The sequence below is a fragment of the Bison bison genome, unplaced genomic scaffold, assembly GCF_000754665.1.
Source record: "Bison bison bison isolate TAMUID 2011002044 unplaced genomic scaffold, Bison_UMD1.0 scf7180017864533, whole genome shotgun sequence".
NCBI classification, from domain to species: Eukaryota; Metazoa; Chordata; class Mammalia; order Artiodactyla; family Bovidae; genus Bison; species Bison bison.
In genome coordinates this window covers 8,943,163-8,961,360 of record NW_011495082.1, presented here as the reverse complement: position 1 = coordinate 8,961,360, position 18,198 = coordinate 8,943,163, and the positions used below count along the sequence as shown (strand labels likewise).

Below are 18,198 nucleotides of genomic sequence, written 5' to 3'. Positions count from 1 at the left end.
ACCACCTCGTCCGCTCTCCTTAACACACAAGGAGACTGCTTCCCCCAGTTCTTTCCTCCAGGGATTGAAGGAGCAAGGATGGTGCTCAAGTAAATAGTCCTTCCTGAGAAACGAAGGGACAAATGACTGTGCTGTGTAGTTATGAGTTGCCGTGTTGTGCAAATGCATCCCTTTTCTAATGATTTCTGTGTTTTCCCTGTAAAGATTCCTGTGTAAGTAAAGATTTTTCCTCTTTTATTTTTGGAAAGAGGATGTAATTTATTTGGATGACTCTTGAATACAGGTATTTTTACATATGATATAACTGTACTCAAAGTCAAAGGTGAATTTTTCATAGAAACAGGTCATTTTCTTCTTTGGAATCTTGGTTTATGGGACTGAGATCTGCTTTTTTATAGACAGGCTTCAGTCTGTTTTTAAGCCCCCTTGGTGCCTGGCGTGCTGCGATTCATGGGGTCGCAAAGAGTTGGACATGACTGAGCGACTGATCTGATCTGATCTGATCTGGTGAAGATAAGATCTGAGAATTATACACTTTGTGGCAAAGACTTACATATAGTCAGATAACGTTGTTAGATATTTTATCCAATATGGAGTTCTCCTTTGCTTATTTTCTTTTTATTTTCAGAAATGATATAAGCATGGAAGCGGGGTGAGGAAGAGCTAAAATGGCATTGTTATTTTTTTTTAATATGCACATCTCCTCAGTGTATACGTTCATCAGCTCAGGGAATTTCTCATTATTTAAATATCTGTTCATTTTCATTGTCTTGCCAATGGCAGATTCTTTCAATAGAAATCTCATTATTTGTGAAACTCACATAATGTGGGGCTGTATTTACTATTGAAAGCAAGAGAGGTGAAGAGCCAACTTGATAGAGAATTTGTAATTATAGTTCAGGACAGATTTAGATATTATTTGGAATATATGTGTTACCATCTAATAATGAATAGGGAAAAACTATGCCTAAACTTACCTCTGGAAAGGAAGAGTGTTAAAATATGTGTTATATTTGAACTGTATGTTAACCAGTAAACAATTATGAATTCCATAGTATTTCCTTTTCTGAGGATAGTAGCATCCTGTAATACACTCCTTCTGGTTTTTCCACAAGACATACTTTCCACTGTGCACATTTCTAATTCTTCCCACACTAAGCTTTTGTAGGAAAATATTATTTTAAGAAGAAAGGGATCAATAACTCCCTAAACTTGGACAATTGGATAATTATCCTGGCCAAAGTTTTCTATGTAGGTGGCAAGATGCATTTTGGCAGAGAAATGGTGATGCTTTGAGTTATTGTAATGTTTTATTCTTTAGAAGAAGCTTATCATTGATAATTTATTCTAAGGCTAAATTATTCAACAAGAAAGCTTCATGAGCGCAGAAGAGAAGGTGTATATGAATTTTGTGAATTCATTTTGTGGGGTCAAACAAAAAAAAAATAGAAAATCAATAATGAAATAATTGCCTCTGTCAGATGGCAAGCAGAAATGATTTTATACCACATTGTGTGTCTGCGTGTGTTTTAACATGGAAGAATAAGTTTATCAGTGAGAGTAATAATGAACTTATGCTTTCAATAAATCACTTTAATTCTATGAGAAATAACCATTGTGATATAAAGATGTACACATTGCAATTTCTGTTCTCAACAATAACAGTTTAAAATTGTTTTAAGAAGAGTTCATCCTTTGAATAATATGACTATGTGATGATGTCTCATTAGCATATCTTCTGTTACTTGATAGCTTATTTTTTAGTAATATCTTTTTTATAAAGATTTTATTTTAATCACTTAGCATAATTTTAATGAACTATAAAACACTTTATTCACTGGTTGAATGAGGCAATTTATAATAAGACTTTTGGCAAGGATATTGTTAATTTAAACTAGAGAACACTTTCAACTCTGTAAGTCTGCAGGGCGTAGTTAAACCTGACACCTTGGATGACACATTAAAAATGCATCAGTGAAAACCTCTAAGTGCTTTAATTTAAGAAATGGTAGAGAAACAGATTAACACATTTTTAAGTATCTCACACAGTCAGTCAGACATGGTGGGGGAAAAAGTCATTATTTAACAATTACCATGTCCTTTTCATAAAGACCTCATATCCTGATAATAAATAGAGGGTGATCTTTAAAAAGTTGCAAAAATGAAAATTTTAATGATTTTTTACTTTCTCAGCTGTGAATGACCAAAATGGCTTTTCTTTGGTGTCTCATTTCTAATGATTATGTATATGTCTTTGAAAAAATTAAATGCTGACATGTATTTGAAGGAAATATAAAATTCTTTTAAAAATTCTTACTCTTCTACTATCTGTACTTCCAAATTTTTCTTATTTGGAAGTTCTATAAAGTCAACCTTATAATTAAGACTTCCAAGAGTCTGCAATACAACAATAAACAAAGGGTGAATTGCATGAACATTTGTATTATAAAGGACTGTATTTTTATCTGAATTAATTATACTCCTAAAATTCATAATAAGTTTATTTAAAATAGAGATATCATAATGCCAGTAAATATTGGATTATCGCCTCAAAATACATGGAGCTGTAATTAAATTTTATATTGAGATGACTTTTTTTTCTTGCTGTTTCTGGCATTGTTTTCACAGAGGTATAATATATCATACATTTTTATGTATTGTAATTCATAACTACAGGGATTTGCTGTAACAAGAGCATTACATTTATTTGACCCCTCATGTTGTATTTTTAAAATGTTGGGAGTCCTTTGGGGAGAATCTGGATGAGCTGGCACAAAGTGAAATGCCAAAATGTAATCTTAAGGAGAAAGTGGATTCCATGACGCCTTGTGCTAGCTCTAAGATGTGTGATTGTGGGAACATAGATTGGCTTTCACATTGCTAACGTGTGCTACCAAGTAGGCTCTCTGGACCCTTTCTGGACTGATCAAAGAGAGGGAACTGACATAGCTTGACTCCAGGATGATGAAGGTTCATTCACAGATTACATGGCCTTTTAATTCAAAGATTCATATGTATGTACATATAATGTATCTAACATGTATATATTAGATACAGATACATGTGTGTATGTGTGTGTGTGTGTTTATAGAGTGTGCCTGGGAGGAGATTTATTGGTTTTAAAGCCCCCAAAATGTCTACAGTGAAAGTAAATCATAATTTTTTAAGGACTGGTTGACAAGCCCTGGTTGACAATGCATGTATTTATATATATATATATATGTATATGTTAGATATATATACACACACACACACACACACACACACACACATGTATGAGAAAGACTCCAGGTAAAATTTCTAAAAAGAATAAAAGACAAAGCAGGGCCGGGCTTCCGCTATAGAGTAGGTCCTCTGGGGAGCTGACATTGCCCTTTCCCTTCAACAATATTTAAAAGGACAATGGGCATTGCAGAGGGATTATATTTATGTTTAATGAGTACAAATGATATGAACATCTATTTGAGGAACCAAGAAAACAAGAAAATAGTGTTTCAGTGTTCGCTTCTACTTCCTTCACATTCCTGTGTTCACTGACATGTCGATAGGCTTAGTCAACTTGATGGAGGCATCTGAGAATTGCAGCTTTGGTAACTAGACTCCAGTGTGACTAGGAAAGTCTATGAAAATTATTTACTTATGCACTTACTCATTTTTCACCTCTTAAATGCCCAAGGAAGTGGGCAAGGAGGTAAGAGGAAATTATGCACCTATAAAAACATGCTGTGTAATAATAATACTACCTGACTTGACTTTTACATCAGAATCTCATACTTCAAAACTTCCAATCTACTGTGAATGTTTTGAGTATCATAGAATTACTGTACTAAAATAACATGCAATGTGTTTAAAGGCCTCTACAATTTAAGGCCAATAAAAGATATCACTTTTAATGAGTTCAGTGGCTATTCTTGCTTGTCTGATGGCAAAGTCATTAAATCTTTCTATGATTTATTTTATATAGAAATAGAAATATTATATTTATATATACTTGTATACATATAAATATTTTCTATTAAACATTTAATATATATAAATAGTTTCATACTTTAATATGAAAGAAACATCATCATATTCATTTGTTGGGGAAAAATTGAGCATCCAGTTTTATTTCTCTGAGAAAAAGAATCCATCTTCTAGATTGTTTAAATTAAAATCACATTAACTTTTAGATTAATAGTAGAATTTTTTATCTTGGAGGAGAAACTTTCTTAGTATGCATTGAATTTTTTGGAGGCAAAAAAAAGTAGATTTAAAAAAGATGGATCTTGCTTCCTTAATAAATTCAAAAACTCAACAGAAATAGTTCAACAGTTCATCATTCAGAATAACTTCAATAATTTTCCTTTTATTTGCTTGACACCTATGGTTTTTATTCTGTTTCCTTTTGTTGTTATTTTATAATTTTAGCATTTTTAAAGTAGCACTTTCCTTCACTTACCAAAGTCTTGTCTTGGCAGAGACTGAAGTGTAACTAAATATCTATAATTAAGACTTAAGACAAGTCTTCTCTGGAATTCATAACGAGTTTATTCCGCTTTTCTTGCCTCCCACAATAAAATCACCACTTTCTGTTTATTATCGTAAAACAGGTGTATCATTATTATTGTTTTTTGTTATTGTTATTATTAGAAATTCTAGTGAAAAAAAAGTCTTGGCTAATCTACTGTGAATTTTATATTCATCAGAGCTACAAGTGGCATAAGGGTCCACAGGAAAATTAACTTGTTTTATTTGAAATAAAGACCTAAATTTACATGAGAATGTAGGTTGTAAAATCAAATATAAATTTTAGTTGGTTAATAATGACAGAAGTAATTAAATATGACATAAAAAGCACAGCCCGAGGACTTCAGTGGATCCAAATGTGATGAGTATTTTGTTTCTCAAATTTTAACAGAGAAACCTAAGTTCTCAACCATAAAAATCCCTCCCTACCCCCACCAACTCATCAATCTCATTTTGTTCTTTGCATACTAATCACATAATTAGGTCATTGTCCCTGATGTTCATCTGGGGAAGAACAGAGAGTAGGAATTGGTGCAGTTTCAGTATTAGGTCACATTAGACCACTTAGGCTTCCCTCATAGATCAGTTGGTAAAAAATCTGCCTGCAACGCAGGAGACGCCAGTTCGATTCCTGGGTTGGGAAGATCCGCTGGAGAAGGGATAGGCTACCCACTCCAGTATACTTGGGCTTCTCTTGTGGTTCAGCTGGTAAAAATCTGCCTAAGTGCTTCCCTGGTGGCTCAGATGGTAAAGAATCTGCCTGCAATACAGGAGACTCAGGTTTGATCTCTGTGTTGGGAAGATCCCCTGAAGAAGGGAATGGTTACTCACTCCAGTAGTCTTGCCTGGAGAATCCCATGGACAGAGGAGCCTGGTGGGCCGCAGTCCATGGGATCGCAAAGAGTCGGACACGACTCAGTGACTAACACTAGACCACCTAAACTTTAAATGAAGTAACAAGATTTTTAAGTGCTAAATGGTTGTCTTAGTTGCTGTGACTGTTGAGTCTAGAGCCAAGACTTTCACATTGATTTAAGTCACCTTAACACATTTTGCATTAAGAAAAAACTCAGTGTCAGCTGGATAACTTGTTATTGACTCTGGAGAAGTGATTTTTGTCAGGAGCTTCGAGAAATAATTTCTTTAATATGATATTTTAAAATTTATCCACATTTTGTTTAGCATGCTGCTTAATTAAAAGAGATTTGGGAATCAAGGGAAAAAAAGAACTGGCAGTAGAAAAGGAAAATATGCTTCTTTTCCAGAAGCTACAATAAGGATTTTTTTGAGTTAAACAATAGCATAGCATCAAAGAAGACTGCAGTCATTTCATCTAAGTTTTGTGCTCCAATGTTCAACTGTAAGTGTATTTTGTGAAGACTTTTCTAGAAACTGATATGACAGTGTGCTAAATGTGGCAGTTGAGAACCAGTGCTATAAATGTAAATAATGTGTAACTCTGTAGTGATCGTCAAACCATGTCTTAAACTCATGACTACTTCCTGATGACCTCTCAATTACTATGCTATCTGACCAAACCAGGTGCAAGTAACTTAGGGAAATGTAATTGGTTTCATTAAGAAATAGATTTCGTGTAAAAAGCACAGGTAGAGTGCATAGAGGATCTCTGATATAATTCTAGTTAAACTTAAATTATTCAGATTGCTGCACACCTTTAAGTATGTTAGTTCATTATTGCTTTCTGACATAATTTATTAGAAGGATCACTTTGAAAGGAATATATATCCTTAAGCAAATGGAATTCCAAGTGATTGACAGTCGATCAAATATTTATTGAGCACCTTCTATGTATAATCAGGTATCATGTGAGGTCCTGGACCCTACCATCTTAGGTAATAACATAAAATTGTGGAATAATCAAATAAATTACAGAACTGCTTTCTCTACGTCGGTGTCAAAGGTTGATGGTTTCCATAACTGTCATCAGTTTCCCATAATTTTACTGTAACTGTCACCCAGAGACAGGATGCTAAACATCAAAGTTTGAAGGATGCATGCAATTCAGATGTTCTCTTTAAAAGTGAGGAATTGTATTCTTGATTTCCTAAAGTCAAAATTGGTTTCACTTTTGGTTTTATAAAAGTCTGATATTTCAGCAATAAAATGTCCAATATGAATCCATTGCTTTGTTTCCAGCTAAATAGCCATCTTTCTTAGTATTCATTTATTTTTAAAATCATTTTAGGGAAGTTCCAATTAACTAAGTAATTTATATTATATATACTAAATGTTATATCGTAAAACTATGAAAATTTTAGTTAGGAATTAAGACAAATTTGACTAGGTACATGTTTATAAATAAGATTTGTGCTGTTGTTATTTTAAAATGCTCTGACAGTTTGTGACATTAAATTATCTTGTTAAAAGGAATAGATAGTATCGGATTTATTTCTGAATTTTAAAATATGTTTAAACAGTTCTATTTTCTAAAATAAAATATTAGACTCAGATACATTAATAAACTACTAATAAAGAGGTAAGTAGATTCTTTTAAAATTACAAAAATAGTCCTTTCTAAGCTTTGCTACCATTGGATTAGATAAGAGCAAGACAGTTCAATTAAAATTTCAAAAATGTGATTTATTCAAAAGAGGAAAACTTACAGTTCATAAACATCTGAAGTGTCTTTAGGATATATCATTTTAAGGTTTTTACTTGTCTGAATTTTGATGAGTTAATCAAATATGCTCAAAACACCTCGAAATTTAGCTAAATATTTGTTTATTTTTAGGAACTCTCAGAAAACGAAGTGCTTGGATCTTATTTCTCTGTGAAGTCTTTCTTTTGGAGGGTAACGTCTAAATCCTTTATATTAGTATTCTTGACTTTTGGTTCTGATTATAGTAATTTGGAAGTTCAATGTGAATTAAGAAATTCACTTTTTAAAATAGACTATTTTAAAGAGAGATGTATTCATTTGCCTTTTTATTAGCTCTTATTCTGTCATTTAAGTGACTCTTTTATTCTTCACTTGTAAAAACTAAGAGCTTCGTATATTTTACATATTGCTTTGAAGTCAATGGGGGCCCAGATTTATCCCAAATTCTTAACAATTAGAGGCCCACAGATCTTTCAGGAATATGCGGCATTGTCTAGAGAGTCGATAAAGATGCTTTTCCCCTTCTTAAAAAATCTTCCATCTATTTGGGGGAAATAATTCTATTACAGTGATCTTGTACTGTATACATACTAGATAATGAGTGTTCTTTCTTTGGAAAGAAAACCCTATGAATTAGAAAACAGCAACTCTGCTTTTGATTTAAATTAACAAAAAAATTTCCACAAAGAATTTTTTTAAATGCTGTTGCCATTTAACGTTATTTACGCTTTCATGACTTAAACATAATGAGCTCTGTCATCCTTTTTCTCTGTTATAATTCTGCATTGTGCAAGGCGCGGCTTATTACTAACGCACTTATGGCTTTGCCTTCAAGAGTTTCCCTCTTTTCTTGGAAAATTCGTACTTGGTACGTGATTACCTAGCAATAGACATTGCAGTGAAAATGCTACTCTTGCAGGACTTTGCCATTTTCTTTTCTTGGTTCTTAAACCTGCTCATGACTGAAAGCTGTGTTTCTCCTTTTAGAGTTTTAAGATTTGTTGTGGTGTCTCATGAAGCAGATGGGCAGGTCCTAGATTAAGTCATACAGTGACTTGACCAATGAGCAAGTAAAACCAATACCTGTTTATCTTCTACCTCCTCCCCATACACTTCTTTTTTCAGTCTTGTATTTGCATGAGCTTATTTTAATTATTATAGCTTCTTCATTTCCTTTCAGTCTACTGATGACTGCCTTCACTGATGTTATTCTGTATTGCTGGCAAAATAATAATGTTTCCTCTTATATGTTCATACATTATCCATGAAGACACAGAGTGACTGTTTTTAGAATTACCCCATTACCTTAAATGGAAAATAGCTTTCGGCGATTTTTTTTTCTCCATTTTCCTAAGACCCACAATTACGGTGAATTCACACAGTATACACCTTTGCCAAGAAAACAGAATTCAGGGGTGTTCAGTATTTGTTCTGTCTGCAGCAGATGTATAGAATGATCATTAGGAAGACTTGCACCAGGACCAACTTTGTAAGCACTGCTTTCTCTGGGTTTCCCTTTCAAATGACTTTCTCAGCATCTTGTTTTCACTTTCTGCTTCCAAATTAGCCTTCTACTTATCAGTACTTTCCATTTGGTTGTATCCATCTTTAAGTATTCTTCATTAACCTTTCTCATCTCTTAATCTGTCTTATTTTAGAATATCAAATATGAGAATTTAAAAGATAACTTTTTTATATCTGCAGTACAGTGATCTACTGTCTTTTTTTCTGAGCATATACTGAGCTACAAACAAATGGAGTCATAAAAGCAGAAACTTTAGGGGTCATTTATGTTACCAGTGAGCAAACTAAGGCCCAGAGACATGGTGCCATTGCCCTGAAGTGCCTAAATGGTATGATCAGGACAAATATTTCTCTCCTTCTGAATGTCAGAGAAATAAACGTTTTGGTGAAGACATAAAGCAGCAGAGTTCTTTTGGGGCTGATGAATAGAGATTCAGCACATAAATAGAGCTGCCCCTTGGTTAATCTCTATTGACAGCCTTTCAAATTTTTCTTGCGTTGTGTGATGACCCTTCTTCTGTGCAGATCCTTGATCCACGAAGGGATGGATGTGTTTGAGGGCTATAATATTGGTATGTTTGAGGTTCCATTTTACAAAATCAGTGACCAAGTCTGCTTTGAGTGAGTGTGATCTTTCATATTCTCATTCAAAGGTCACTCTTATAACTGACCTCATTGCTCTTTGTGCAAGCAATGTTTGTATTCTGATGAACTTTTAGAAGAGATGTGTATAAAAAGAGGTTTGCCATATTTTCAGACACACAGGAATCCTAAACAGCTCAGATAAAATCTTATATGAAGAGTGTATGTGTGCTTTGGGAGTTAGAAAGTGATATGAAAAAAATTGTCAGCTTATTTATTATGTAAGGATTAACACTTTGTCCAGGAGATGGTACCTGAATTACATTGAGTGAAGCTGAATCCTGGTGAGAACTGGCTCAACAATGTCATAGCTACTTGCTATTATCTTAATTTCCTTGAGAGCAGAATAATGGAGAGAAAAGAGTGAAGTGATATGGGGATATTCTAATTTTTCCAAAAGCATGTCATTTATAATTTATCAAAACGTGGTATCTGAGCACACAAAACATTAAGCAATGGGTATGGCAATTACCAAGTTTCTCATGAAAGGAATAAAAATATGTGAAACCAATTGGATTGCTCTAAGTCAGGATTTCATTAAAGACATTTAAGTTCCCATTAAAGGATGGTAATTCAGTGAAGTTCTTTCAAATATTTAGTACATTTAAGTTTCTTCCCAGTTATTTCCACTGACTAGACATTTAGATTCTGATGACTGAGAGCTAATTGAACAATCCATCTTATGAGAGTATTACAGTGAATTAAAGAGAGACTTTAATATTGTTTAAATGGAGAAGGCTGGGCTAAGCCAAGATGCCTCATATAAAAAATGGAGAAATGGATCATAATATGAAATGAGTAAAAAAAGTGCATAGAATACAGAACAATTCAGAGTTAGAGCGCTACTTTATGGTAGGGTCAAACAGAAGTTTGGTTGAAGGAAGACCCTGCAGACCAAGGAGAAGAGGTATTGAGGTATTTGCTTTGTAAAACAAGAATGTGATCCTGTGCAAAAGTGCTTACATCCTGAACAACTCAATATATGACATACCCAGGAAAAGTTCAGGTATTATTTCTGTCAATAGGTATGATACTAATAAGGCCCTCAGGAAAAAAATGAACTTTTAGTTAAAAACCTCAAAACACTGTCTCTCTAAATCAAATATAAGACTTATTATTTCTTTCCCATACCACTGAAAAAAATTTACAGATTACTTTAGCAAACCTACAAGGTTACAACCTACATGATACTTGTATTTGTATATATTTTGAGCAAATACACTAAAAGCTTAAGATCATTTTTGGGGGGGCACAGTTAAGTTTAGAGAAGGTAGTTAAAACATCTGAAGTACACAGAAATACCTTCCTGACAACATAAATTGAATCAAGAAGCAATAGACATAGGAAAGAAAGTTTACAGATAAAAACCTATGAATCTCTCTAAGGATTATAGCACCAGTGAATCATCTTCTAAGAAAAAAAGGGATCGAAGCTTTATTATTAGATGAGACACTTCAGACCAGGCTGGACAAAGCACTGGGAGGGTTTTCTGTAAAGGCAATCCTGCTTTGAGAGGGTGGATGGACCATAGAACAAATCTACTTGTTGGACTTCATCATCCAGGTGCAATTCACTGGAATAAACTCAGCAGGAAAAGGGAAAGATAGAAAATGCCTGTGCTGGGGTGAGCTCATAATTGCTCCACGCTCCAAGCTTTGCAGCACAAAACAGTCATTCCAAGCTGTCATTATCTCTTCTTTGTAGTGTCTTATGGATCATTTGATTAAATAAAGGCATGTGCACCTCTGTGCTGAAAATAGAGGCAAGGGCTGTCTCCACACACAACCATTGTAAAGACACAGGCTATGTCTTTCTCTCCAGTTTCATAGTGTCTGGGTCTCATTTAGAAGGATTAGGTTTCACACAGGTTAAAAAAAAATCCAGGATAACAAAAGCCAAGGATTATTTGCACACAACAGGGAGCAGATTGGTATGACTGAGTGTCCCTTTAGCCACATGTTAAGTCTAAATAGACTTTTTTGGTTTGGTTTTCTGTTTTAATCAGGATCTAGAGTAATAGGAATTTATTATTAGTGATCCAATTTTTTAAGGAACAGATTTAGTAAACTTTATTCATGAAAATTGGAATTTAGAGATAGTCTTAATTTATATGCAAAACTCCACAACTTCACCACCTTTTTAATGAGATTATAATTTATGATGGAGTGCAGCTAACTCTCAACTGCTTTTGCTTAACAACATATGCTAGAGGTATCACCTCTTGAAATTTTTTTCTTTATTTAAGCCCTTGATTAGCCCTTCTTAATAACCTATACCCAGGGTTGTATTTCATCTAAATATAAGTCAAAGTGTTTCAACAAGTCCTATACAAATTAAATGCATTTTTTGAGTTGAACTTATTAGACTCTGTCCAAAAATTGAGATGTAGTGGGAAAAATAAAAAATTAATTATCAGCAATTCCAAATTAAAATCTCTGCTTTGCCAATTTTAGTCATTTGGCATTAGGTAGGGTATTTATCCAGAGAAGGCAATGGCACCCCACTCCACTATTCTTGCCTGGAAAGTCCCATGGATGGAGGAGCCTGGTGGGCTGCAGTCCATGGGGTCGCGAAGAGTCGGACACGACTGAGCGACTTCACTTTCACTTTTCACTTTCATGCATTGGAGAAGGAAATGGCAACCCACTCCAGTATTCTTGCCTGGTAGGCTGCCGTCTATGGGGTCACACAGAGTCGGACATGACTGAAGCGACTTAGCAGCAGCAGCAGCAGCAGGATATTTATCTTCTCTGTTTCTCAGTTTCTGTATCTTAAAAACACTTGTCATGAAAAACACAAGATTGTGAAAACTCCAGCACTTAATAGCTGCTCAGTACATCTTGATTTCTTTGTGTGAACTAACCTAATTCAGTCCTCCTCATTGATATTAGTAAAGCTGAGGACTCCCATCATAATACTGTCCAGCTGCTCTAGAATTCAATTAATAGAAACTTTTAGCTCCACTATGATAATTTCTTTCCATTTTTTCTTTTTCAGCTCTATCTTTTTTATCCACCTCTTGTTGGAATTGGTCTTGGTAGTGAAGGGAACTTTGGGTTTGTTTTTTTTGGCAGCAAAGACAGCAAAGATAAGTGTTACGTGGGGCAAAATTTCTGTTACTTTAGGAATATCTCTTTAAATATTAAAAGAGATTCACATGCGGGATGCAGTTACTATGATCATAGTTATTGCGTGTCCATGCAACATTTATTCTCCTGGAACTTTATCACCATTTTGACATTGGAAGAAGTCTCCCAAAATTTGAGGGCAACAGACTTGGGGAAATTATTTTTCTTATGACTTCTCCTGCTGTACTTCTTTTCTCTGCTATACCTGTTAACAAAACCCTGAAACCACTCAAGCGGGATCTATCGCCATATAATCTGTCCTTTATTTCCTTGACCATTACAGCGTAATGTTACTAAAAAAATGGTGGCTGCAAACTATCGTTGCCCTGGCATTTGTCTTCTTTGTGCTAGGAGACATTTTCTGACAGTGACTTGAGATGCAAATACATATTTCTTTCAAATGATTTTTTGCTGGAATGATGTAAACTCTGATTGACATGAGGTGTTGAGAGTTGCCCAAAGATTTCCCCTATGGCTCTGATCGTTCATTTCCATCCAGACATGCGGCAGGCCTGCTCTTCCTGTCCTGGGCTTCTGCAGAGCAGAGCTTCAGAGTACTCATTACCAAAATGCACAAGTAAGTTCAACAAGTTTGTTTATTTTTTTTTCTTCTGAGCTTGCATGAGCTGTGAACTCTCATGGCTGACTTACTCTTCTGAAAACCACCCCCTATCCTAACATCTTTTATGTGTATGAAAAGGGATTGAAATCTTGAATTCATTTTCAAGGCATAATGTACATAAACTAATATTCTGTTTAAATGCCAGCTCGCTAATTCTAAAATCTTACATGTCATTGACTAATTACTTCAGACTTTGAAATTTACATTGTCACCTGATATCTTAATATTGTTTATTAAATATGAACTTGGATGGATATTCCTTATAAGAATGGATCTCCAACTTCAGCGTACAGGAGAATCACATGTGCACTTGTAGGAGAAACACATGAAGTGCTGCCCAAAAGAACTGAATCACATCCAGGAGGATCAGGCCTGGTGATTTCAACAAATGGCCCGCAAAAACTTGGGAATTACTGCTTTAAAGGTTCAAAGAGTACTTCTTCCTTTTATGGAATTGGTTCTTTGCTTCAAAGCTGGGTTGGTTTTCCTTTTTATTCTTCCTTCCTTTTTGCTTTCCCTCCTCTAATAGAGTCCTATTTCAATAAGGATGTAGTTGAAAACATTATCTTAGATGATGAGAACCCACTATAATATGTTGATTTTACTGAGAGGTTTCTTAGATGTATTTAACATTCCTTGTCCTTTAGGTGCTCAGTGAGAAATTTTTGGTTGATTGGTTATCAATCATTCAGTTAATATGTATTATTTAGATATATCCTATTAGAAAAACCATTAGCAAAGGAAATAATAAATGAACCATATAATTTCTCAGGGACCTCCTACTTTTCTCTTTAAATGCTCCAAATATCCAGACCAATGTGCTTTCCTAATCGGTAAATTTAGAAGCAGGACTAAAGAAGGACTTTAATTAGCATTTATAGCATCCATGCCAGAGAATGGATGTCTGCAATTATAGCAATTAATAGTAGTTGTTAGAACATAGGAGAATCCCAGTGCACATGTACCTCAGAACTTTTAAAATGGGAGGGGGCTGTTCTCACACTTCAGTGTGCATCAGAACCCCCTCCAGTGAGGACTGGTTACACCAGAGCAATGGGCCTCACCCCCAGAGCTGATGGTTCCATTGTTTTGGGACAGAACTAAGGAATCTGAGTTTCTAACAAGTTCCTGGGTGACACTGATGCCATTGGTCTGTGGACCACACCTGGAGAACTTTGCTGTATGGAAGAAGGAAGCTTAAAACAGAGAAGCAAATGATTCAGAAGTTACCATGGGGAGTATTAAAACTACTGCTTTTAAAAATTTGCTTGCTTTAGTTGTGGCTTTCCACTTGTTCCCCAATGAACAAAGTTCCCCTGAAACTTTGATGTAAAAAGTCAACAAAACTAATAACTATCTTAAGTGGATACAATCTTTGTTTATGGAATGTACTTTTTAACATTCAGGCCCCCAACACACCCCCCTGACCACCCCCATCAGACACACAGAGAGTGGTGCTCTTAGTCCATCAGGGCCTGGTGTACAGTCTAGAATCCATAGGTAAGAAAACTGAGGTCTAGAGAGGGAGGACCATGCCCAAGTCACATAGTCAGAAATTGCTAGGAAGATGCAAGTAGACATTTGTGCTAAGCTCTTGTCTCTTTTCCTACTAGTAGCCTAAGTTTAAATTCTTAAAGAGGTGGGAATACCAGATCATCTCACCTGCCTCCTGAGAAACCTGTATGCAGGTCAAGAAGCAACAGTTAGAACTGGACATGGAACAATGGACTGGTTTGGTATTGGGAAGGAGTACATCAAGGCTGTATATTGTCACCCTGCTTATTTAACTTATATACAGAGTACATCATGAGAAATGCCATGCTGGATGAAGCACAAGCTGGAATCAAGATTGCCGGGAGAAATATCAATAACCTCAGATACACAGATGATACCACCCTTAAGGCAGAAGGTGAACAAGAACTAAAGAGCCTCTTGATGAAGGTCAAAGAGTAGAGTGAAAAAGCTGGCTTAAAGCTCAACATTCAAAAAATAAGATCATGACATCCAGTCCCATCACTTTATGGCAAATAGATGTGGAAATAATGGAAATAGTGACAAACTTTATTTTCTTGGGCTCCAAAATCACTACAGATGGTGATTGAAGCCATGATATTTAAAGACACCTGTTCCTTGGAAGAAAATCAATGACAAATCTAGACAGCGTATTAAAAAGCAGAGACATTTTAATACATGCCAACAAAGTTCTGTAGAGTCAAAGCCATGGTTTTTCCAGTAGTCGTGTATGCATGTGAAAAGTTGGACCATAAAGAAGACTGAGCGCCAAAGAATTGATGCTTTTGAACTGTGGTGTTGGAGAAGACTCGTGAGAGTCCCTTGGACTGCAAGGAGATCAAACCAGTCAATCCTGAAAGAAATCAATACTGAATATTTTTTGAAAGGACTAATGCTAAAGCTCCAATAATTTGACCACCTGATGAAAAGAGATGACTCATTGAAAAAGACCCTATTGCTGGGAAAGATTGAAAGCAGGAGGAGAAGGGGATGACAGAGGACAAGATGGTTGGATGGCATCACCGACTCAATGAACATGAGTTTGAGCAAGCTCCGGGACCTGGTGATGGACAGGGAAGCATGGTGTGCTGCAGTCTATGGGGTCCCAGAGTCAGACATGACTGAGTGATTGAACAACAACAAAGCCTAAGTTTATATCTTCCCTCTTTACCTTGTATTTTTATTTCAAGTTCCTATTATTCAAATATAGGCTAAATATTTACCTGTTTTATGACTATGTGTGCATAGTCGCTTAGTCATGCCCAACTCTTGCAACCGCATGGACTTTAGCCTGCCAGGCTCCTTTGTCCATGGGATTCTCCAGGCAAGGGTACTGGAGTGGGTTGCCATTTCCTTCTCCAGGAAATCTTCTTCACCCAGCAATCAAACCCGGGTCTCCTGCGTTGCAGGCAGACTCTTTACTGACTGAGCTATGAGGGAAGCCCCTTTATGACTATGCAGTTAGTCAAATCACAGCCAAATTACAAAGTCTCTATTTAGAAAATAACCATTTAACAAAATAAATATTGAAAAAAATCACTTTAAAAATGATATTAGGTTAGTATGTCTTTAGACCTCCCCCCTTTGTTTTTCTTTTAGCTTTTATACAGGTCGCTTTAATTTGCACATTCATTAGCCCTGTTTTTGTTAAGCAATTGTCTCCCTCCTCTACCCCTTAGCTTCTCAAGTCATTTTGGGACTGTTCCTCCAGTCCCAAAGCACATTTGCTAACAGCTAGTGGCACTAGGTAAAGCCTCCATGAAGTTCATTCTGTTTTTGTGAAAGCGTGATGAATTCTATGGAAGGCATTCGTTTTCATCTTAAAAGATTCATGTTCTCATGTCAAGAGGAGCATGCAAGCAAGTGTTTCAGACATAGTACCATTTAAGAACCTAACTTAGCATTGCTAACCAGAGTCGCTTTGTAACCTGGATTGTACCCAACTGTTATTTGACGACCGCAGTGTATGACTTGTGCTGCTAGAGTGTGTAGAAAATGTCCTAAGAATATCCATCTGCAAGCTGGAACATTGTAAGTATGAATACATGTGCTCATATGGCAGAGAAGTAGAAGGTGATGTCATGTATTAGCCATGTAGGAAAGTGTAGACCGGAATGTTGTTTCAAATGTAATCAACTCACCTTTACTGGAGAGCACCATTTAGTAACAATATATTTAAATCATGATTACTTTTAAACCTTGGGGAGAGTCTCTGCCCTAATGACAAATATTGGAAGAAGCTCAGAAATAAAGGTCAGAAATACTGGTTCTAGTCGCATATCCGTCATTTATTAGGCCAACCACTCTGAGCCTCAAATCCCTCATCAGTAAAGTGAAAATAGCAGTACTTGCCTTTCTACTTCATAGACTCTTAGTGGAAACCAAATTATATAATGTATATACATGCACTTACAAATTCTGAAGCTCTATATAAATAAATAGTTTTTAACTGCTTGGTCTTTGCTAAGATAACTGTTCCTTCTTACTTGCCAAAAGTTTGTTTCTTTCTTTGCTACTGCTGCTGCTGCTGCTGCTGCTAAGTCGCTTCAGTCTTGTCCGACTTTGTGCGACCCCATAGATGGCAGCCCACCAGGCTCCCCCATCCCTGGGATTCTCCAGGCAAGAATACTGGAGTGGGTTGCCATTTCCTTCTCCATCTTTGCTACTAATGCTCCTTAACAAAAATTTCAGTCCCCCAGTTGACAACTTGATTCTCTAGAGTCTGCTGTGGTCTCAGTAGCAGCAGAAATAGATAGATAGATAGGTAGACAGACAGACAGGCAGACACATACTGAAATTGATTGCTGCACTATATAAAATAAGTAGCATGAAATCTTAGAATAAAGGAAAACTTGAAGATTATTTGGTGCAATGAATTCTGAACAATGATTTTAATCTGAGATATCATTGGTTCAAACAAAATCGATGAGGTAACCCAGTGGATAAATCAGATGGGAGCAGGGGGCTTCACTGAGGTGGGGTATGGGGTCCTGTGGAAGGTACAGGTGCTCCATGTAACCTCGATTTCTCTTCAGATCACAGGTGACATTGCTCCTGGGCTCATGGAGGTGAGGGATGTGTAGGCAAAGCCTTGCATTGATATTAATAAGGCAGAACCACCAAGCAGAGTTGTTCAAACTTTACTGGTCACCAGGATGGGGAAATATACAATGTGATTTAGAAAGATTTCCATGGAAATGTTCAAATATTAAAAGTATTATCTTTTGAAGAATGTAGTTTTCATTTTCCTAATAAGCATCCTAAAATGCATGACTTTTGATGATAGATAAAAATGGCTATGGCATTGCTATGGTGTAGGAAAAAAGTAAGAATTCAGAGTGGGAGGGGGAATTATACAAAATAGACTATAACTTTAATGTAGAAGGAATTAGGCCAGAAATAGAGATAATCCATAATTTAGTATAGTACTTTGAGATTGGAAGAAACATTGAATTTCTTCATGAAATAACTATAAGTGAAGAAAATGTGCTTAACAACATGAAAAATATAGCAATTTTTATGAGACTTCTTGGTTTTGAATCCAGATTGAAAAGGTCTTTAATATTTTAGCTACTTTTTCTGGTTTGTTTTATATGCTGTTTAGTTCAAAGAGATTATGTGGCCATTTTTAGACTTGCTGA

General features: G+C 35.7%; 1 protein-coding gene across 9 annotated transcripts in view; it reads left to right on the top strand.

Moving 5' to 3' along the window:
• Nucleotides 1-18,198, top strand: part of MCTP1 (multiple C2 domains, transmembrane 1) — a 563,225-nt gene that overhangs the window by 323,924 nt on the left and 221,103 nt on the right. For 5 of the 9 annotated variants that reach the window (XM_010831935.1, XM_010831934.1, XM_010831932.1 and 2 more), the window contains 2 exons: nucleotides 7,262-7,321; nucleotides 12,923-13,000. The exons of 2 other annotated variants lie outside the window; for them this stretch is intronic. In XM_010831935.1, the coding sequence (XP_010830237.1) occupies nucleotides 7,262-7,321; nucleotides 12,923-13,000 (138 nt within the window). The remainder of the gene's footprint in view (nucleotides 1-7,261; nucleotides 7,322-12,922; nucleotides 13,001-18,198) is intronic. 2 more of the 9 variants (XM_010831936.1, XM_010831933.1) reach the window with 1 other exon arrangement.